This window comes from Athene noctua, chromosome Z (genome assembly GCF_965140245.1).
Source record: "Athene noctua chromosome Z, bAthNoc1.hap1.1, whole genome shotgun sequence".
NCBI classification, from domain to species: Eukaryota; Metazoa; Chordata; class Aves; order Strigiformes; family Strigidae; genus Athene; species Athene noctua.
In genome coordinates, this window is record NC_134077.1 from 32,972,019 (window position 1) to 32,985,246 (window position 13,228).

Here is a 13,228-nt window from a genome sequence, read left to right on the forward strand (position 1 = left end):
GCCTTGCTCTGCAAGACATACCTACGTTTCAGGTTTTTTCCACCAGAGTAATATAGCATCTAGTTCTATATGAGACAAAAGAGTAAGTCTATCCAGCTCAGTAGATAGATTCACAACCTCATGTGATGTTAAGACTGTGAGAGCACTGACAGCATATCCGTTCTTTCATATTATCCTGTGTCTCTCACTTTAACCTTCCTCTCCTCAGGGTAAGAACAATCCTTTTCCAAGCACTATTTTTTCTCTGGGCACTATTTTTTCTTGTGGAAGATTCAATTTATCCTCAAAGAAGTTGTTCTAACTTTCTTAAATACTTAACATACTATACTGCCGCTCTTCAGAGACTGCCAAATGACTAAAGATTTCTCTCAACAAAACAATCACCATATTTAGATATAGCATGAACGTTTGCATGCATGCATGCATATCTGGTTTAAAGAGAACTGTATTCCTTTATGATACACAGATTCAGTAATTATATATATGCATGCATATTATTCATTAGACGCACATAATCTATTTGATGTCTTAACCATACTGGCATACATGGATTGAAATATTTGTCCGTGTTATCTGTATACAGAGATGTCTCACTTGGATGTCACCCAGGATTTCCTTTGGACATTTATAACCAGAGAATGACAAATCAAATTAAGCTAATCCACTAGGGCAGAACAAGCAATATTTGTATTTATCTTTTCCTGCCTAGCTGGCCAATATATTATAAATGGAGAAAAATAGATTTCACTGCCATGGGATTTGGTACTTTCATTATAAATGTCAAGATTCAGGCATCACAGCATTCTAACAATGCCATCTATGAGGCATCCAGGGCAATATATTGCTCAGGAAATATGTCATGACTGATTTCTTATCAGCTAAGAGGAGACACTGACCTGTGTTTTTCAGCGGAGTGCCAACTGGCTGAGTGCCATCTCACAGGTAGCAGAACTGAGTTATTACATGTCACAAGGTTGTTTTTTTCAGAATATGAGAAAGTTGCCATGAACAATTTGGAGAGAGATGTGTTCCTTTACTTCACCGGTTCCACTGTGTTTTGCCATTTATCCTCCTTCCCATACTGTTCTTTTGATCAGTATGACACACAGTGAAATGCATCAGTAAGACACACAGTATGCATTGTTTCTTCTGTGACTACACAGTAAACTGCGTGAAAGTCATTGGTATCAAAATGGCTGTAAATGTGCTGATGGAGTACACATACAGTGTATTACATATTCACTATGGAGGGGGCTGACACCACATTACTAACACCCCAGACATTTTGTGTGAGAATTTCTCTCCTTTTTCCTGTTGGGTGCTACAGTACATATCTGTAGTCTATTTCATCCAATTGCTTCAGTATTCAGCCACAATGAACAGCCTCAGTATGTCTCACCATTTGTGGTGAGAAATGCTTTAATTAGCTGTCAGCGCAGCTTACTTAATATGCCCTGTGCACTTCCCCGTCCAAAGGGAAGTAAAACCAATACAGTAATCCAGGGTCCTTTAGACAAAAGACAGGAATAAATAGGCAGATATGACTTCTAGCAAACTGCTCAGAAGAAATCAATCACAGGACTGTATAAAGCAATCTTACACTTTTAAAAACAAATAAATCACTACACTCTTAATCCAGGCAAGGAACAGGGATCAGTTGGCCAAAATTGTTTTTCATTTCTTACAAAATTGCATCACTCATTGTGTTCTGGCCCTACTTAACTTCTACAGACTATTTAGGACCTTGGTTTATTACATTTATTTTGACCATATTTCAAGTATGTTGAATGACTTGCAGATGTTTCTGAACATTCCTGCTTGAGGAAGGAGTAGCACCAACACCAGATCAGATCAGGTATGGCTTTGTCTAGCTGGGTCTTGTAACCTCCAAAATCAGTTTACAGCCTCTCTGGGCAACTTCTTCCAATGCTGCACCACTCTTTTAGCACAGTTTGTCTTTTCTAGTCTGGACCTCCCAAGCTATAAGACATTTCACTCTGGCTTCTATATATTCTAGAGATCACCGTTTCAACATCTTTCCAAAAGTGTTATTAGTTTGTGTTTCATACTACCACAGCTCTTACTTCTATGGTATCTAACATAAGACTGCTTTCCTATCATATTGCAACAGAGTACTATAAGGACTTAATGCCTTCAAAGGCATTTGAGTAGCTTCCACAGAATCCTACCAACGCAGAGTATCATATAGAAAACTGAAGACATATATAATCCTTTTTTACAATGAAAGTTTTTCCTATTATTTCATCTCTATTTTTCCATCCTTTGCTGTGTTACATGTAATGTTGAAGGACCTGATACTCAAAAACCCTCAGGCCTCTCCGAGGCTTAATGCAGACTCTTCACAGCAGACACAGGTCAATTTTTGCCTTCCTGGCATCACCAGTATTTCAAGCATTAAACAGTAATCAGTAATTTTATAGTACACTAAGTTCCCTTTTCTTCCCAGTCTTCACCAATTACAAGAAAAACACATTTTCACACAACAATGGGTCTCTGTTGGTGACAGCCTGGTCTTCACATATTTATTTTACTGTATTTGTATACATAAGCAATCATGACTGTACAGTAGAAGGTCCTTTGTGCTTTTTTTACATATCTAAGACTTGCCATAGCATATCAAAATAAAAGCATAAGGTTTCAAAATATATTCTACCCACATGAACAGCTGCACATTTGGTTAATATAAGTCACTTCTCACTACAGATTACTGAGAATCCTGGAATTCTGGACTTTTATCACTTGGGTGCATGTCCTCTCACTCTGAAGTTGCTGCACCATGCAGTTTGACAAAGCTTGGCCACAAGTTCTTTCTCAGATCCGCCAAAAAACACAAGCTATAGTCACTGCTTATTATCTTCACTGTCATTAATGGATAACAATAAAATGCACTAGGGAGGCACATATTGATAATTTGCAAAAACAAGTCTCTGACAAGAGTTAAACTATTATGATATGGAATAAAGTATTTAGTAAGGGTTCATTTTAGTTCCAGGCTGCAGGCATCAATTTATTTGAATATAAGTTTCTTCTACAGTAAATATAATAACTTGACAAATTAAAACAGAGAGCTTTGCATACTTTTGAGAATGGAGCCAGACAAAACTAAAACAGAGACTGAGCTCCAGGGACCAAGCAGCTCCTTTCCAGTTCTTTCACTACTGTGGTAGAGGCAGGAATCTCTGGAGATAAGTGAACAAAACAGTCAGAGGTAGCATTTATCTCCTGTAGCTAAATCTGCCAGTGACCGAAAAATCTAAGCACTCAAAAGGCAGCTGATTGTATTTGTTCATATAGCTAAAAGCCGGATTCTTGATTACTGTAAACCAGCACTGTTCTGCTGGAGTGGCTAGAGCTAAGTGACAGTTATTCAACAAGTTGCCTTCAGCCTCAAAATTAGGACTAAAATAGCAACTGATACCTTTCTAGTTGCAATGAAAGGCCTCCAAAAATAAGATGAAGGGTGGGCAGTCACTTTTTTTTACTGATTCCTGACATACTGTGCATGGCTTGGTAGTGCACACTGACGTGAGAACAATTCCCAGGGAACCCAAAACCTCACACAGGTTGCTGTAACCCAGCAGAGTCCTGGCTTCAAACAGACCACAGCATGCCGACCCTGCCTTCCCTAACTCAGCTTCAGCTCTACTTGCAGCCCAGACAGCTGAAATGTGGCCTATTCTGTTATTCCTTGGATAAATAGGATGCCACTACATAGCCACAGGTTGCATCTGGCATAAAGGGGTGGGAGAGGCTCTGCAATGCAGTGCCAAACCTGCTTAGGTGCTCCACAGGGAAGCAGAAGGCAGCAATCAAAAGTTTCACAAGTGCAGGACCTAACAGGCCTGAATCATCTTTCTTTCTTGTAAATTACATCTAATTTCTCTTCCATGTGTGCCTTGACTTTCACGTTAAATAATACATAAACATTAGTTAATCGTGTCTCCCAGAAACACAGCTATTTTAAATGTCTTCCTGTCTATGTAGCTTTAAAGCACAGAGTCTTTAAAATTTTTTGGACTGGAGCTAATTAAACCCATCTACTCTAGCTAAGACCATACAGCAGTCATTCTGCAGGATCTGTGTCCCCAGGCAGGTATGGCAGTTCTGAGCCTTATCAGCATTAACACCTCTTTTTACTTATTTCCTGAATATATCGAACAATACCTAAGATTTAGTTCTTGCACGTTCAAACTGCTGTGTATCAAGCAATCCTAGCAACGCCACTAGAAGGTAATTGATTTGTTTTGTACATCTTTTAATCTTAAATGTACATTAGTATCTATCTCCTATCTTGATGTCCACTACCAGAGACCACTGTCCCGTTCTCACCTTACCTTCTGTGAACAGTCTGGCAGCTGGGAAGAAAACTTAATATATTAATTCTACGAATATATTCTAACACACTGAGCCATGAAAACAGACTTGTTTCTAGAGATGTTACCTTGAACTCTCATCCCAAGGTTGGCCTTCCTTGAAATGTATCCTTACAGCACTCCATCTTTGCTTTGTTCAACCTGAACACGCATATAAACCACGTAATGGAACGTTTTTCATGTGCATGTTGATAGTTTATATCTGACACGCGAGATGACTTCTGCCAAAAGGGGCCGTTTAACCTGAGGGCATACAACTTCCCCAGCAGACCCACCAGTGCAAGCCAGAGGAAGGCTATGCTCACGCTGATTTTTGCACAACATCGGGTCATTTCCCGGGCAGACAAAGCAGCCTGGGGTGCTGCTGAAGAGAAAGGAAACAAAAGCCACTCGAGGCAGCCAGATGTAAGAATCGGCTGATCACCACAGAAGTTCCTGTTAGTACAGCTGTCTGGAGACCAGTATCGGCATTTGGACTATCTCCTGCTTCAAAGAGACACCAGGGAAAAACGCAGACAGGTAACCTGTGGAAAGCCGTTTTCTGTGGGTTACTGCCGGCCTGCGAGCTTTCTTCCCATGCGGCCACGGCCACCACAACCTTCCCTCCTCAGACCGTGTGTGTGTGTGTGTGTGAAACCGCATCTCCCGTCCCCCCGTATAAAACATTAAGGACACCTTTTGTCCGAGCCAGCGGGAGGCAGCGTCTCACGCGACAGCGTCCTGACTGAATAATTCAAGGCGCGTAACGGATCGGCCACGCGGGGAGCGCGGGCTCCCACTGCCGCGTCTGTCACTTCGCGGCCGTAACCGGGGCCGAGCTCCCCGCCGCGGCAGCCGCCCACCCCGGGCTGACGGGCAGAACCCGTTTTCGGCACCTCCCCGCCGCGGGCCCGCGCTCCGGCTCCAGCCGGCCCAGGACGGCGGCGGCAGCGGCAGCGGCAGCGGCGCCCGCCCCGGGGCGGGGCAGCGGGGCGGCCCGGGCCGGCCCGCCGGTTGAGTGCCGTGCGGCGGCGGCGGGCTGTGTCGTGCTGAGGGGTGCCGATGGTGCTTACGACCGAGCAGCGGTGCGATGCGGAGGAGCCGAAGGCTGTGCGGGCCGCCGGTAGGCGGGAAAACAGGGGCGCCCTGCGGCTGTGAGTACTGCCCGCACCGGGAGGGGCGGCCGCCGGCCCGCCGGGACCCTGCGCAGCCCAGCCGCGGGACGAGGCTCCTGCCCGGCCTGCCCTGCAGGGGAGAGGCGGCCGCAGAGAGTTACTCGGCGGAGTCACGGCAGCGGCTGGGCCCTGTGAGGCGGCGGCGGGCGTGGGGCTTGGCGGCGCGGTGGGGGCTTCGTTCTTCTGGGCGTTGGCTTTGAAATTTGTAGGGAAGAGTCGCCAAGGGGTCTCCGCGTCCGGGCTTGCATTAGGCACGAACATCTCCGCTCAGCCGAGCTTCAAGAGAGGGCCCCGAGCACGGCGTTAAACTCCGAAGTCGTACTTTTAGGAGCAAGGCGTACAAATACTGCTTCTAGTAATTTCATGCAACAGCCTGGAAATCCTTTGTTGTGGCACAGAAATCCAGCGGCTGTACTTTATCACTTACAGTAACGTGCATGGACTCCAGAGGGAAGCTGTGATCCTCTCCTCTGGGTGCCAAGAAAACTTTGGAAGTTTGAAAGTTTGATGCAGGCAAGATGCAGTAAAGTGGGAGTTCACTCAGACTTATGTCCCAGATACAGATGGGACAGGCCACTCCAGCAAGATGGTGGGTGCTTGCCTGCCTTGGCATGGTTCCCCGCCATTTTTTTTGCCCAGCATGGCCATACCCATAACCTGGCCTCCTTCTGTTTTTTCACCTGAGAAGTACTGTAAAAAATGAGATGAAGAGTCTAAAAATACATCATATTCTTCGTGAGGAACAGGGGCCGTGCTGGCTGGTGAAGGCTGCTTAGGCTAACTGAGGAGTGGTAGGGAAGTCAGAGGGCTTCCTGTTGCAGCTGAAAAGCAATCATTGCTGGTCTCGTAACAATGGAGGACTCCCTGCACTCCTCTGAGGCCGCTGGCCTTCCCAGCTTCTAATGGTGACTGCAGACATCAGGGGTTAAAGACTTCATTTCCTGCATTGGTCTTTGGCTCTTTGTGGAGGCTGGAAGTTGTTTAGGTGCTTGTATGCCATGATAACGACCATCGGGTGAAAATCTTACTGGAATCAAGCAGCTGTCTGGTTCCATACAAGGTTCCCAATTTACATGGGACTTGACAGTTCCAAGGATGCTGACCTGGGGTGATTCCCCTCCCCAAAGAACTTTTCTTCACAAAGATTTAACCTTAAACAGCCTCCAGGAGTAAGAAGAACAAGGTACCAGCAACTAGCTCTTTCCCTGGAAAGAAACTCTGAGAAGGTCTGTGGGGTTCCGTGCCCCAGCTGTTGTATCCCTGGTCTCTAAGTAGGTGTATTCGAGAAGTATGTATTGCAGTGAAATCTGTTGCCACAAATAACTTGCTTGTTAGAGAGTACTAGGAATCAAAGTGTCTTCTAAGTGCCCTTTATCCTATAAGGTATAGTCACATCAGTGACTTCACATTACAAATGAGACTGAGTTGCCCAACCTTCTCTAGAGCCTTCTGACTCCAAGGTCCTGATCCCCCATGCAGAATTATGCCAGTGAACCTACTGAAGTTCTTCAGGTATGTAAGATCTGTATCTGATTTTTCACTTGAGAACAGGACTAGGAGTCCCAAGACAGTGAGCTTTATGTCGGAGACATTGAACATGCACCAACTAACAAATTGATCCTGTTTTGTCACCAGGTACTTAATCTTTCAGTGCTGAATCAACTGCAGTGTAGAAGTGAGATCAGTCTTAAACTGTGATAAATGGAAGAGTCTCACTCACTATGACTCTCCTTTTCTTAGCTGTCAATTTTTGCTGTTCAGTAGAAGGTAGGTGTCACGCAGGGGAAAACTAGGAGGTCTGTTACGCTGTAAGCTTCAGTGTTCAGCAATACTGGCCTGGGCAGCAGGAGGATGAAAAGACTGCCCTAGGCTAAAAGGTTGAAATGCTTCATCTTTAAACTAGAAAGTTCTTAAAGTATTTGCTAGCTGGGAACCAAGTTGGAATTTAATTTGTCAATCCCATTTAAGTGGTAGCTGGATCTTTATGAGAAACCATCATGTTCATTTGACTGTGAGTTAACCTTGGAAACCAAGTAACTTTGGTTTGACTAATGTGAAGCTACAGGGAGGATTGTTCAGCTGAAGAACAAGAACAGAATCTTGGTTTTGATTGAGTTAAAGTGAACTCTGAAGGTTGGATTGCTGAAGGTTTGTTTTTAGAAAATTTCGTAAATAGGTATGTGTGGTTGTGGTGGAGTTTCATTCCCTTCATGTACTTTCAGGAAACAATATGCAACCACCAGAGGTCATGCTGACCTCTCTTTAAAAAAAATCCTAGCAGAGTTATAGTGTCTCAGGGAATCTTTCGGTGTTTTCCAAAGCACAAGGGAGAAAGATATATGTGTGTATTCTAATCTGTACTTCCTGTAGGTATGCTTAAAATAATGTTCATTTTAGGTATGGACTTTATAGCTTGATATGCTCTGCTGCTACTGTAAAGGTGTCCCTGGTGATAGGTGCTTCTGAAAGATTGAAGCTGTAGAAATGTTTGGGGGGTTTTGTTGGATTTGTTTTTCTTAATTATTTCAAGATTAGATCTGAGAAGATTGTATGTATCTGCCAGTGATTCAGGAACTTTATACAGAAAGAATTAAGTACATTCATACTCATTTCGGAAACGGGCATCTATGGCAAGTTTAGCAATAGTTATATCTTTGCAAAGTTTGCAGTATACTTCTGTGGGTTGTACAACCACAGAGATAACACTTCATGGACGATGGGTGCTGTTATTATATGAACCCAAAATAGTGGTGTGCCAAAGGTTAGTCATAATGTGGAGTTTTTCCCAAGCAACCCAAAAGTTCTGGGACAGAAAATACTTTCCAAGGGGTGTTCCGTAACCATTACATCCTGACGTGGCCTTGGACCAAAAAAGGAATTAACCCTTGCATTGTATTTAGAGGATATTTATTTTTCTGACTTGAAAGTGGGGTGTATTTTGTTTGTGGTGGACCTGCCTCAGAAGCTGTCAGCCCCATCACAAGGATAGCTAGTGGAACAGATGTTTTGTTGAAAATGATGTGGTACATTAAGGAGAAATGGCAGAGGTGTAATAATGAGAAGTTCATATTCCATGTCAGCATCCGTTGCTTTCACACACGCTTGCTTCTGCTGAAGTCAATACAGTGTTTTCTGGTTTCCACAGATCATGTTTGTCCTAGTATGATTAAATCTGTCTATGTGGGCAATGTGCTGAGTTACTGTATGGTAAGATACCACTAAGTGGCACATTCTACAGACAGTATAAGGTAATGTCCAGTTACTACTGAGTGTAACTTAAAGAAATGAGGAGGCTGGGACTTAAGACACTAAAAGGTATGGGAAGTTACAGTTTGGCGGTTTTTGTTTTGGTTTGGGTTTTTTTTTTTTTTAGCAAAACCACGTTGTAGATACTGGGGAAAATATGCTACTGAAAGAAGTTGAAAATGCTTACAGGCAAATTATGTATTTCTGGGACAAGAGAGAATGTGATTTTTATGGTTTGTTTGTCTGACATCTTATGCTGCTGTAACAGGTGTTTCCTAATAACTGTTATCAGTTGATAAATTAACAGACAATTAACTGGTTGATGTGTGTGTACTCATAACTCACTAACTTTTTTTCCTAGACACTTGAGAGAAATACAAAATGCAGAGGAGGAGAGATTATTTATTAGGTAGTTTTATTTCAGCTTTGATGCAGGTTAACTCCTTTACATCAACCAAACTTCTGCTGTTTTTTTGTGAAAGGAACAAGGCATATGTATGTGCCTTTGTTATTCATGTTCTGTACTTTCAGTGGATGAAGATATTAACACGTATTAACTGTCATATTTTTAATTCTTCCCTGGTAGTTCTTCCTTATTTTTATAACAAAATTTGTAATGCATACTCTGAAAAGTAGTGAAACACTGAAATTGAGGTGTGACAGAAAAGAGGTTTCCAAAATGGATGACCTCTATTTATTCGTGATGATGCTGATATTGCTGATAATTGCTGATATTTTTCCCTTTTTACCTGTCATTTTTTGTTCACTGTGTATATATACTTAAGTTACAAAAGCAGCATTTTAAAAATAGTTGTGCCATGTGTAAATGCATGCCATGAATTCAAACAGCCTTTTATTTGTACCGAAGTGACTCACTGACTAACCTGAAATGCTCCCAAATGTGCTGTCTTTACCAGTTATATACAGTCTGTGAGAAATGCTTGTTAGGCAACATAATACTACAGATAAGCTTTGGGCAGCAGGATTTGTTACTGGTATTTGACAGGTGATGCATAAATGTAGTATCAGAGTATTGTCTTCTTACCACTATCGCTATGCATGTTGTCATCATGTGGTTAGAAACTATGTGCTTATCTAATGATACACTGCTGAGACTAATGATCTTCATACTCTATACATAGCTGCTGCCAAATCCATATATATCTTTTCCAGCTAACCTTTTTAGACTTGTGTTACTCTTACACCAGACAGATCTTGTGTTTGGTCTAGCAGTCTTTACAGACCTCTTTTAAAGTACTTACTGTAATGAAAATTCATAGGTAGCTGTCTGAATCCAGGAAGGCTGATCAGCAAGTCTCTTCAAATATTGTCATCACAGAGCAAATAATTTCTCTGCAGATAATAAGAATATGGTAGGACAAGTTGTCTTTTCTTGTTTCTCCACTTTTCCTTGAAAAGATACTTACTTTATCTAGAAGATCACTGAGCTGCCTAGAATTACAGAGAAATTATGTTTCCTGCTAGAAAGCTGCAAACAAATATTTAAAAAATCAATTTTTTCATTCCAGATAGTGCAAGGGTCAGGGGGAAATTCCAGGAGGACATGGGCAACTGCTCCTTGACAGCCCACTGTATAGGGTCCTAACCTACTCTTTGTAAAACAGGATAAGGTGGCTGTCTCATGCTCATGCTGGGGTGATTGCTACAGTAATGAATTCAAGTGCTGTGAGGCGGGACACCTGAATAAAAGGGAGAACCAGAGGTTGTAGTGTTATGTATAAGGAGAAAACAGTTGCCTCTTCTAATTCACTTGTAACTGAGCTTCAGTGCTGTAATGAAGTATTCACTTCCTTTAACTACTTTTCTACCTGGCACTGACTGGCTTCTGCTTGTATCCTTGAAAAACAGCACACTAAGGTGAGGGAGGTTAATAAAGCTTCCAGAAGGAGTGGCAGGAAATAATATGCAGATTGGAGGTAGGCAGCAGAGAAACTCAGCAAGGTAGAGGGTGTAGAGGCAGGCTGAAGCCTTCCTTTTTTGTGGATTGTTGGGGGAAGCCTAGTTACCTTACTGTGAAACAACAGTTCCTGACATCACACCCAAAAAAACAACCATACCAAGGCATGTCCTCTACAAAAATCTGTTCTTGTAGGTGCCTCAGTGGTTTAGCCCACTGGGAATCTTAAATTTAGGCTGTTTATGAAAGATTGACCACCCAGGCAAAAGACTCTTGGTGGTAATTTTGTAGCTACCGTTTATGCTATGCTAGTTTAAGAAGATCCATTTAGGTTTGCTCAGCCTTTTTCTTGATGGACTGTTACACTACAGAAGTTCAGTAAATAATAAAATATTACATATGCCCATTTGGTTTTGTGAAATTTTACAATACATGTAAATATGCAATGGGCAGCTTAGGAGAGAGTGAACGTTGCCATGGAGGACAGTGTGTGGTCAGTGGAAAGGCTCATACTGAAGAAAGAAGCTTACAGAGCATTCAGACTGTCTGTCCTGGTGACACAGAAAATAGAAAATCAGGCTGGCCCTAGCAGGGATCTGGCCACCATGTGTCACATTTGCTTCTAATAAAAGTATCTTTTTCCAAGACTTTGGAAGGAATACGGTTCCTTATGTACAGTGTGGCAGTCATAGGCACTGTTGTGATTAGCACTGGTTAGACCCCTTGTTGGAAGCTAGTACTTCCTACGGTGAAAGGATAGCTTCTGTATTAGATTATCTACATTGTTCTGGTCTTTTCCATGAGCACATAAGTGTGGATCCATAAGAAAAATCATAGGTTGCAAAGATCATTGTGGGAAATTCATCATTGCCAGGCCCTTGGTAAACAGTGAGCCTCCAACAGTGATTTCGCTTTGATTCACTTCCATCCTTGAAAGAAGGTGTGATGAAACAAGGCAGATGGACACAATTAGATGTTAATTTTCATCTCGGTATTTTCCATTAGGCCTTGTGCACTGTTCTTGCTGAGGAGCCTACAAAAATGTTGGGCATGCCTTGAAATGCTCTATTAACATTACCTTTTAAACAGAGAAATCTTATTAATGATAGTGGATTATTTGTTGTCAATGCCAGTTCTCAAAAAAACTGCTGCATAATCAAACTCAACCATCCTTCTCTTCATATATAACCTGTCTGAAGAACCAAAACTCTTTTTTCCCATGTACATTGATTAAAATACTTTGTGTGCAGCATATGGAGTAATTATTTCTAATAATGCCATAAAACAGAAGCTTCTGATCAAGTGATTCATGGCAGCTTCATTTTTTAACTTTGTTTTTCTTAAGCAGCATAGTAAGGAGTAAAGGTGTTGATAAGATTGCTCCCAAACCTCTCCTATCACCTCTAACTGTTCTGCATTCTTAATAGCAGTTGTTCATATAATTACTGGTGTCTGCTTTTTTTTAAAGAATCTTAATTCAGTCTGATGTAACCATTTTATTTTTTTTTTCAAAAACACAATTAATGCTGGACTGCTGACAGCCAAGTCTTGTATCATGTGGAGACATGTTGCTCGAGTTCTTCCTCCAAAATACAGAGATGTAGCTTCAGTCTAAACCTTTATGCTTATGCTCTGGTGATCAGACCTCATTTGTAAAGGTGCTTGTGTCATTCCGGAGAGAGATTTGTGTTGTTCCTGCTTGAGTTACAGAGCAGATATCATTGATAGATGCCTGTGAGGTCATACTGAACACATGGATTGTGTATAGATGCAGTATTTATGTTTCTTATTGAATGCAGTATAGAAGAGTTGGTAGACATGATACTTAAGTGCCTTTGCCCACTTTTCTGCACCCTAAACCAGTCGCAGATCCAGAATTATTCTTTCTTTCCCTTTTTCCTGTTACCTCTGGAAGCTAAAGATAAAAATGTGATCTAATAGAAGGCTGCACGCTTACTCTTCAGTAGCAACTGTGATCCTATTTTTTGTCTCGTTCTGGGTCAGAAGATAAGGTAGGCTAGAACTAGGAGACAGGAAAACCTTTCGTCCTAAAGGCTACCACCAGGTAGGAGAATGAAAAGAACACATGCTCCAATTCAGAGTAGACCTGAATGAGTGTCTCCCCTATGGTCTTTTGCTTCACATTTTTGTCAGAAATGTGTCTGTCAAAGATTTGTGTCATGTGCTGGATTTGACCATGCCTGTGTTCAGATGAATAATTGTGGTCACCCTGCTGAGACTCCCGTGAAAATTGCATCATGGAAATCTTGTGGAATTGAGTGAAGATACATATGAGAGGACTTTTGCTTTTTGAAGTGGATATCTGAAACGGAAACTCTTGAAAAGAGAGCTAAATGGCTTATGTTCCTGTTCTAGTGTTAACTTAATAAAATATCTTGTTATAGTGTCTCATGTTTCAGAGCACAGGGAATTCTTCTGTGTTGGTTGGTTGTTTTTTTGCTATGGAACTTGATAGCAGTCTGGTTTTGATTAGACAGGGAATACAGCCAGTTAAT

At 42.0% G+C, this 13,228-nt stretch overlaps 1 protein-coding gene across 2 annotated transcripts in view; it reads left to right on the forward strand.

The window, feature by feature from the left end:
- GRAMD2B (GRAM domain containing 2B) overlaps nt 1-13,228 on the forward strand; it is a 51,532-nt gene that overhangs the window by 10,883 nt on the left and 27,421 nt on the right. Inside the window, exon 1 of one of the 2 annotated variants that reach the window (XM_074931444.1) lies at nt 5,417-5,527. The exons of the other annotated variant lie outside the window; for it this stretch is intronic. Within the exon in view, the coding sequence (XP_074787545.1) occupies nt 5,436-5,527 (92 nt within the window). The 5' untranslated portion in view covers nt 5,417-5,435. Of the gene's footprint in view, nt 1-5,416; nt 5,528-13,228 lie in introns of those variants that run through there. 2 annotated transcript variants of the gene reach the window in all.